At 39.3% G+C, this 9,837-nt stretch overlaps 1 protein-coding gene across 1 annotated transcript; it reads left to right on the top strand.

Annotated features, from left to right (window-relative positions):
• Window positions 1–751: 751 nt before the first annotated feature.
• LOC107502289 (vomeronasal type-1 receptor 1-like) lies at window positions 752–1,660 on the top strand. The gene is given in 1 exon segment (XM_016129349.2): window positions 752–1,660. A coding segment is annotated over 1 exon segment (909 nt).
• The last annotated feature ends 8,177 nt before the right edge of the window (window positions 1,661–9,837 follow it).

Here is a 9,837-nt window from a genome sequence, read left to right on the forward strand (position 1 = left end):
GTGTCCTTAGTTCATTTTTGTATGCCTGCATGGTTTGGCAGCTAAATGCCTTTTTCTTCATTCGTTTAGGGTTTTTTTGATATGAAAAAACACACAAGAGCAACCAAAATTTGCCCAAGGTGTTTCCTGTTTTCTGAATCATACTGGAAAAAAAATTTAAACAATACCGATGGGCTCATTGTACAGAGATCACCTTACCCTTCTTTGTGGAGAACTGTGTGCAGTGTGCTCTCATTCATTCACCCAGACCAGGACACATAGATACCCAGGGTATTTCTTTTGTTTGCTTCTTTCTTTATTTGTTTGTTTGTTTGCTCACTTGGCAGTTGTCTTTCCTCCTTTCTTTTTATTTTGATAGATTTTATATTTTTGAAATGATTTTGACATATTTTAATGGAAATAATTTGGTACACATGTGTTGTAACATAATTGCCATTGTATCAATAATTAGCACCTCTATCATTGTATGTAATTTTTCGTAATTTTTCTTTCTTTTATTGGATTAGAATAATTAAATTCTATTTGCTTCGCAAGTTTGATTGTCATCTGAGATTATTTCTAATGTTATTCATCTGTGAATTACTTTGTACCAAAAAGAGCATAAAGTGTTACGGCCTGCTTAAAATGATAAAATATGGTTTAGGATAATCCTAAAAAGTACTCTATATAGCGATGGCATGTAATTTATTTCTGCTTTTTTTCCCTCATTCTTCTGAATTTGATTACAGTTAACACCTGTAGATATGATGCAATGGGTTCTGGAAAATTGGACTTGGGGATTATCTTCCTCACTCAGACTGCAGTTGAGATTCTGGAAAATTCCTCCCTCCTTGGTTTATATAACTTCTCTTTGCTTGCTGGACACAAGTTGAGACCCACAGAACTGATTCTCAACCAGCTGGTCTTAGCCAACAACCTGGTCCTTTTCTCCAAAGGGATTCCTCAAACAATAGTGGCTTTTAATTTAAAGCATTTTCTAGATGATGCTGGCTGTAAATGTATGTTTTATTTTCACAAAGTGGGCATAGGGGCTTCCTTCAGCACTATCTATCTCCTCAATGGCTTTCAGGCCTTTAAGCTGAACCCTAACATTTGTAGGTGGATGGAGCTCAAGATTAGATCCCCCAAGTGCATTGTCTTCTGCTGTTTCCTCTGCTGGATCCTACATCTCTTGATAAATACATGTCTTCTCACTGAGATAAGTAGGCCATTGAATAGCAAGAACCTTAGTGGGGAAAACAATTATGTACCCAATCAATGGACAATGGCAGAGAAATTAAGCTTGTTATATACAGTTGTGTATTATCTCCCCCACTTTCTGAGTTTGGGCTTCATGGTGTATGCCAGTGGCTCCATGGTCCTTGTCCTGCTCAGGCATAAGCAGCGAGTCTAACACATTCATAACAACAGACTTTCATCCAGACCCTCCCATGAGGCCAGAGCCACATAAATTATCCTGATTTTGGTATGCTTCTATGTTACCTTTTATTCTGTCTATAGCATTTTGACTTTTTGGATGACTATAGTTGCAGTTCCAGGACAGTGGGTGGTGAACAGCTCTGGGCTTGTGTCATCATGTTTTCCAGCATTCAGCCCCTACGTGCTCATGGTCATTGACACCCAAGTCTCTAAGGTTTTTTTGTCTGCAGGTCAAAGATGAAGTATTTTTATAAGCTGATCAAAGGGTTGTGAGTCTGTTCTCTTCAGGCAATTAAGTCATTCATTTCAACATTTCTTAACATTTAATTAACTATTGTGTGCTAGGAAATTATGATACTGTGACAAATAAGGCCAATACTGCCCCCTGGTTCTTATGATGGAGGTAAAAATGAACATCACTTCCTGAAGTTATACAAATGTTACCCACTCTAACTGGATTAGAATCTTTAGAGAAGAAGTTCAAGGAATATTAGAATAGTGTAAAAGGAGGAAATTTTTAAGTTTAGGAAATTTGGGAAATTTCCCAGTTTGGGTCTTATGAAGATACATGAATGTGGTTTTTATTTTAAGGATTAAAAGGTAGTGACCTAATAAAATAAAATGAAAATAAATGTGATATAAACTATACATTATTTCCTCAAGAAAATATTATTTCTACAACAGCTTTAGTCAAGGAGACATATCCAAAAAGAAAATTACTAAGAGCAATCTCAAAGAGTTTACTGCCTGTATTTTTTACTAGAAGTTTTGTGGTATAGGGTTTTACACTTATGTCTTTAATCTATTTTCAGTTTACTTTTGAATGTGGTATAAGAATTATTTTGCATGTATCTGTTCAGTTTTCCTAACACTATTTATTGCAAAGGCTGTCTTTACCTCATTTTATGTTTTTCCATCCTTTGTCATAGGTTTATTAACCATATAGATGTGGGCATATTTCCAGGGTCTCTAGTATGTTCCACTGCTCTATTTTTATTCCAGTGCCATACTGTTTTGATTACTATAGTCTTGTAGTATAGTTGAATATCAGGCAGTGTAATACCTCCAACTTTGTTTTTTTTTTTTTTTCTCAAGATTACTGTGACTAATCAGGGTCTTTTTTGGTTCCATATAAATTTTAGGATTATTTGTTCTAGTTCTGTGAAAAACATCATTGGTGTTTTCATAAGGATAGGATCGAATCTATAGATTGCTTTCAGTAGTGGACATTTTAACAATGTTAATTTTTCCTGTTCATGAACAATGTACATGCTTCCATTTATTTGTATCTTCCTCAATTTCTTTTTTAATATCTTATAATTTTCTAAATGCAAGTCTTTTACCTCCTTGGATAAAATTATTCATAGATATTTTATTATTTTTTTAATACAATGTAAATAGGATTGTTTTCTTAATTTCTCTTTCTGAGACTTCATTATTGCTGTATAAAAATGCAATTAATTTCTGAACAATAATTTTGTTTCCTGCCACTTTATTGAATTTGTTTATCAGTTCTAATAGTTTTCTAGTAGAATATTTAGAATTTTCCATATAGTATCATGTCATCTACACATAATCACAGTTTTACTTCTCCATTCCCATTTGGATGACTTTAATTTCTTTTTCTTGTCTGGTTGCTGTGGTTAGGACTCCCAATATTATGTTGAATAAAAGCGATGAAAGTGGACATCCTTATCTTGTTCCTGATGTTAAGAAAAGTACTTTTAGCTTTTTCACCATTAAGTATGATGTTAGCTATGAGGAAATCATTTTTTTAAACATACTTGAAATATAAGTGGATTTGGTTCTTTCCAACAAGGAAAATCACTTGGAAATACCCTAGGAACCTTGTCAGGTTAGAGATGCTATGTGTTTAGAGTATAGAGAGGTGGGGAGAACAGCAGACTATGAAACAAGAAAGGAAAGTGATGGAGGTTTGAGTGAGCACTTACAACAGGCAAGAGCTGAACATTTGTATTTTAAATTACAAAAGTAATTCTTTAAAGAGTATTATAGTTTAAATTACATCAAAAAATAAAATACTCAAGAATAAATTTAACGCATGAGGTTAAATACTTGTACATTAAAAATTATTTTAAAAATGGATGAAAGAACTTGAAGAAATTGATGAAAGACATTGCCATGTCTATTGTTATACTGCCTTTGTTTCCCAATTCATTTTATGTTTTCTCTTCTCCATGATCCCCACTTTTTCATTTTCTCCTTTATTTTGCTTTTTAGATCTAGTTCTAGTGTATATTTTTATTATACTAGTGATATCTTCAATTCTCTTCATCTTTTTATTGTTCAGTTAAAGTGAGATTTTCTATGAATATTTGAAATGATCCACATATGTATAAAGTCAAAGTGAATATGCACACTAACATACTACCTCCAATTCCCTCTACTTATCTCCTCAACCCAAGAAGGAATACTGTTCACGATCAATGAAGATGCTTTCAAAACCATTGTACGTTATTTGAAAATATTGTGCAAGGTCTCTCTTAACTCCCCATGCATGACCATCTGCCAAACAAATTATTTCTCTGAGTTCCCCCTGTGGAATTTACTAATTGGTATCCATGGATCACATGGGACCTCTACCATGAGGACAGTGATTCAGCCCCCAGCCATTTCCACTGAGGAAGTGACAATGGCTCTGAGTCTTTCTTTTTCTCCAACCACTTGATACAATAGTTTCCCTTTTCTCACAACTCACAACAAAGCTGTGGTACTCACCAGTGCTCAGCTCACAGTGAAAGAGACAAGGGAAATGAAGGGTGATACGAAACAAATTTAGTCAGTTGTGAGTGGGTAAGGGCCCAAGTGGTTGGTTACTACCTTTCATGTCTTGCTAAAATAACCTTTCCCTACACCAAGGTCAAAAAAATATTCATTTTCTGTTGCTTATGTAAATGTTTTAAAATTTGACTTCTGCCACTTACGTTGTAATGAATCTGGAATTAAGTTTGCAATATGGTGGGAGGTAGAAATCCAATAACTTTTTTCTCCATATGGGATACCAGTTTTTTAGTTCCATTCATTATATTGTCCCTTCCTTTCCCACTGATCTGCTATGCCACCTCTTACATCCATGAGTCTGTTTCTGAGCACTATTGTTTTCTATTACTAGTTTTTCTTATATTTGTGTCAATACCACACTGTTTTGATGTCTGTAAATTTACTGCTGCCCTAATGGCTGGGAAGGCAAGTTCCTTCTCCTTACTCTTCTTTTTTCAGTAATATTCTTGGCCTTTTACTCTTCTGTGTAAGTCTGGAATCAATTTGTCAGGTTTCATGGACAATCCTGTTATCTGGAGTGGTAATGAGCTTATGGATAGATTTGAGGAGAATTGACAACTTTGTTATTAATGTCTCCATTTCTATAAATTCTCTTCAATATCTTGAAGTAAACACTTCAAATTTTTCTAACTAGATCACCTCTATTTTATAGTCCCCTATCTGTTCTTCTTGTGCAGTGGACTTCATATGTCTCCCCAGGTCCTACTCTCCTTTGGCAAGGCCCTATTCTGAGAGTAACCTCAGCTGTCCTCAGTGTCACTCATCCAAACCCTCTAATAGCACCCCCTCTACATCTCTGCATCTCTGTCTGCATCCTTGGCATCTTCTCATCCCTGAAGTTCCCTGGACATCCAGGATTCTCTCTAGACTCTGTCTCCTTCAGCCTTGGTGCCCTCTCACTTTCTATTTTTGGTAACTCATCCTGCTTCTTTAGGACTCAGATCTCAGGACATCTCTCTCTCGGGAAGCGTCCCCCATTGTCTCTCTCATTCCAACTGGGTTAGATGCCTCTGGTGTTCCCATAGCACCACATGGCGTCCTTTCTTATAATAAACACAAAATACAAAGTGTCATCATTTCTCTCCCCTTTGGATAGTGAGGTATGGACTCTGGCTCCTGTCCCAGATTCTCCTCAGGTTGTCCCTTTAAAGGTGTCAAGAATCCAAGGACCAATGGAAAAATATACAAATCAAAGTTTCAGATATGTGGAACCCAGCAGGTATCAGTGGCATGATTTCCATCTTCCTTTTCTACTGGCTCGGTGATTTTGTTCTTTTATGTTAGCATCACTAATAGGCTTCTCTTGTGTATTGGACTTTTTTCAGGTAACAAAGCAAAAACCAAGACCGCAGAACCTCCTGCTTCTTAGCCAGCCTCGTCCAAGGAATGCTTACTCCACAGGTCACCGACTCACGAAGACTCCAGTGTTTCCAAGCTGGGGCAAGCCATGGAACAAAAAGTACTATCAGAAAAACAGGGAGCGCTCCTATGGACAGGGACAGTCCCCCACATGGAAACCCTCCATAGAAAGATAAGCTCTGACTGTGGTGGTTTGGGAATAGGTGACAGTCTGTGCTTAGAGTATTTACAGGTACGAATCTCTCCTGAAGATGCTGTCCGTGAGTGTGAATCACGCCAATCAAGGAAAGACCCCTTGATTCATGGAGAGAAAAACTACAAATGCAGGGAATGTGGGAAAGAGTTTATGGAGAATCTCTTCCTTCTTCAACGTCAGCGGATTTACACTGGGGTGAAATCCTATAAATGCGAAAAGTGGGGCAAGGCTTTTCTCAAGAACGCAGACCTCGCTAGACATTACAGCATTCATGTCAGGGAAAAACCTTATGAGTACTTCAAGTGCAGGAAGGCTTTCAGCTGCAGGTCACACCTCACAGAACACCAGCGCATTCACAGCAGAAAGAAGCCCCACGTGTGCAGTGAGTGTGGGAAGGTCTTAGCCCACCACTCTGATTTTATTCGGCATAGTAGAATCCACAGTGGAGAAAAACCCTTTGAGTGCCAAGAATGTGGGAAAGCCTTTTGTGACAGCTCTTCTGTAACATGACACATGTAGTGTCACTCCAGGTAGAAGCCCTATGAGTGCAGTAAATGTGGAATGACCTACAGCTACAGCTCAACCCTCATGACCTATCAGAAAAGTCACAGCGGAATGAAATCCTACAAGGGTAACATGTGGGAAGGCCTTTGACCAGAAGGCAGACCTCAGCCAACATGAACAAACTCATACTGAGGACAAGCCTACTTAAAGTCACTACTGTAGCAAATTGTTTGGCCAGAGGAACAATGTTCCTTGGCACCTAAGAGTTCATACCCAAGAGAAACCTTGTCTTCCCTCACCTGCACAGTTCATGCCATGGCCATGGAATGACCTTTACCTGTAACTGAGCCCTTGCACTGCTCAGACTGCAGACCACTCTCTCCTGAAACATGACTTGGGTCTCAGCAGAGAGACCTTTCCACACCTGAGAACTCTGCTACCACGTGGCACACACAGAGACCTGAGCCTCAGTTTATCCCAAAGCAAGAGTAATGTGCATTCCAATGGCTGAAGGACCCCCTTCCTTCATGGTTCATGTCTCCCCATCTCAATCTCTCTGTGTGGAGGAGACTGGTGTGCTCTTGCTGGATAATGGGCAGGCATTGTGAGAACCCTACCTTTCATCTCCATCCACCCACACAATATCCTGAGTCACAGAGATACATGAGAGACTGAGACATGGGCCTTGCTGCTTGATAACACTTGATAACAGAGAGGTGTGGTCTGGAACTATGCTGCTCTGATAATAATGTGTCTGGTTTCCATGAGGCATAATGAAGAGGAAGGTCAGAGCTCAGGCTTGGAGAACAAACAGGCATCGGGAAGAGTGGTCCACTAGCTAAGTACTTGGATTTGGGACAGTTGGGAATCCAGCACTTCTGAGCTGTTTCCATTACCAACTGGGTGACCTTGGTCATGTCACTTCTCCATAGGCTTCTCTTTTTGTCTGTTAAAGTGGGAAGATGTATATGAAAATGTAAAGCAGGGAAGAGGAGCAGACAGTGATTGAACCATGCAGACCCATGCGGGTTAGAGGATCTGTAGCCATGGTTGAAGATGGAAAAGAGCATTCTTAGCAAAGAGGACAGCATTTGCCAAGACCCTGAGGCAGGCAGTAGCTGGATCTGTTGCTAGAAACGGCTGAAGGCCAGTGTGTCTGGAGGAGAGAGAAGTACAGTGCGATAGAGGGAGCAGGCCTGGATCCACAGGGTTTTGTAGGCCATCATGAGAAATATGGATTTTATTCTGACTCTCTGGGAGGCTGTGGAAGGGATTCAGCAGGACAATGGAATGACCTTATTTGTCTTTAAAGCTCCCTTTGCTGTCTGGAGAGTGCACTGAGGAGGGTTAAGAACTGAAGTGGTAGAGAATACAGAGGCCACTATGTAGTCCAGGAGTGGGTGGACAGTGGACTGGCCCAGGATGGTGGCATTGGAGATGATGGAAAGAGGATGACCAGGGACATGTTAGAAGTCAGAGCCAACAGAATATGTGCATAATGGGAATGATAAGTGAGCTCCAGGGAATGCCTTTTCCCCCCCACTCAGCCCTCAAGAGAGAGCCCTTCACATCCATGGGAATGTGAATATGGCCTGTCTTTGAGTTCCAGTTTCTTGACCAACATCTAGCATGTGTGTTGACAGAGTGAAGTTAAAGCCTCATTTTCTTGAACAGGAAAGGCAGGACTCCTTCTTGTCACCATGATGGTTACATGGGCAGTTGCAGTTTCCATGGCCTTATATCTCAGGCTCAGAAAGAGCCCAAGCCCTGTCCAGATTAGATGGCTTTTGGCAGGAGGTCGTGTAGGCAAGTAAAGAGACCTGTGTCCCTGCACGCACCATTCTCAGCTGTGCTACTTTGCAATGGCCATAACTCAGGGCTATTCAGAGACCTTTTGGGTAGTTGGATCCCTAAAAACTGTGTGGTCTGACAGCCATTGGAAGCCTCTGCTTCATTGTCTATGAAACAAGAATGTCGACTGACCCACCTCACTAGATTGTCGACTGACCCACCTCATTAGATTGTTGTTCAGGTCAAAGGACAGCGTTGGAAAGTATCTATCATGGTATTGGATATGTGGTATGCTTAAATGTCAGATATTGTTAAAAGTATTGTCACTCTTATTTTACCCCTTGGCCATCCTATTCCTTCTTCAATTCACCAGGAGATGTGCTGATGAAATTTGCTGGCAAAAATACACTGGAGGTCCCAATGACATCTCAGCTGATTTCAGGCCTTAGGAAGCTTGATTAGGGGTTCTGGTGACCTCAAGCATAAGGTCTTGGTTCCCCATCAGCTAGAGGAGGTGGGGTGGCTGAGGATGTCATGGAATGGTAGGTGTGCTTTGAGTGGAAATTGAAAACTTGTGCTTGAAATTTATTGATGAAATTTAAAGCCCTTGTGAAGGGAGTTTTTAGTTATCCAAAAGTACTGAGTGCTAATTTAGTTCATTCCATACTTACCAGGTGATAATTGATATATTTGAATTTAAATATGTCCTCTTATTTTTTTTTTCTGGAGTCAAATGAAAGTTTATTAGAAAAGGGGTAACACTCCACAGACAGAGTATGGTCTCCTCTCAGAGGCAGAGAGTGAGAGGGACAGTGAGAGAGACAATAAAGGCATTGAGAGGGACCTGTCCTGTTATTTTGTAGCTTTCTTTGCCTCACTTCTTTTTCTGGTCCTTTTAAAAAAAACTTTCTATTAATTATTTACATTCTAAGTTTTCTTTATTCTGGTTTGGAAAGCATAATACTCTGATTTTTTTTTGTTATTGTTTAAGCTAAAATTTACAGACATTTACTTAAAACACCACAGAGTTATAAATATGTTATTTTTTCCCCAGGCAATATAAGGGACCAATGCCCTATCTCAATGTATGTGTTGAGACTATACATGCTAATTACATCATTGTAACTCCACAAGGAAATGTTATTCATGCTTAGTGCAAATAATGAGCAGTATGTCAATCCACATATGAACTCCCCTCTTAGGTCTCCATTCTTTCTATCACTGCCAATATTTCTTCTGGGATCACTTTCCAAAGTCCTTAAATATAACCTTAGAATTTTATTTAATCTGTGTTACTATTCCATTATATTTCTCCTTTTTGGCTTGAAATAGTCTTATGTTGTACTTTCTTGACAGTTTTGCCACACACAGAAGTCTAGGTTGATGGGTTTTTTCTTCAGCAGATCCTTGAATAAGTCCTTCCACTATTTTCCAGAGCCATAATTATATTGGAGTGAGTGACAACAAGTAACTTATTTTGTTTTATAGCCTAGGGTCTCAGGTTAGGAACAGAAATATTAAGATTAAGATGAAGGCATCAGGGTTTGGGGTTATCACCCACAGGGTAATAATGCTAACTGTGTAGGTGGAGTATAATATGGGTAGCTGGTGGATTATACCAGAAACTGGGTAGATGCTCTCTGATCCAGTTTTCTCTTTATGGATACCAGCTTCCCTTACATGGGCCATGTAAATGAGTTTTGGGCAACGGAATATAAGTGGAAGTGATTGTGAAATATGTCTTCATTGCTTTCTCATTTGTGCTC

Source organism: Rousettus aegyptiacus, unplaced genomic scaffold, assembly GCF_014176215.1.
Source record: "Rousettus aegyptiacus isolate mRouAeg1 unplaced genomic scaffold, mRouAeg1.p scaffold_m13_p_14, whole genome shotgun sequence".
In the NCBI taxonomy this organism is placed as follows: Eukaryota; Metazoa; Chordata; class Mammalia; order Chiroptera; family Pteropodidae; genus Rousettus; species Rousettus aegyptiacus.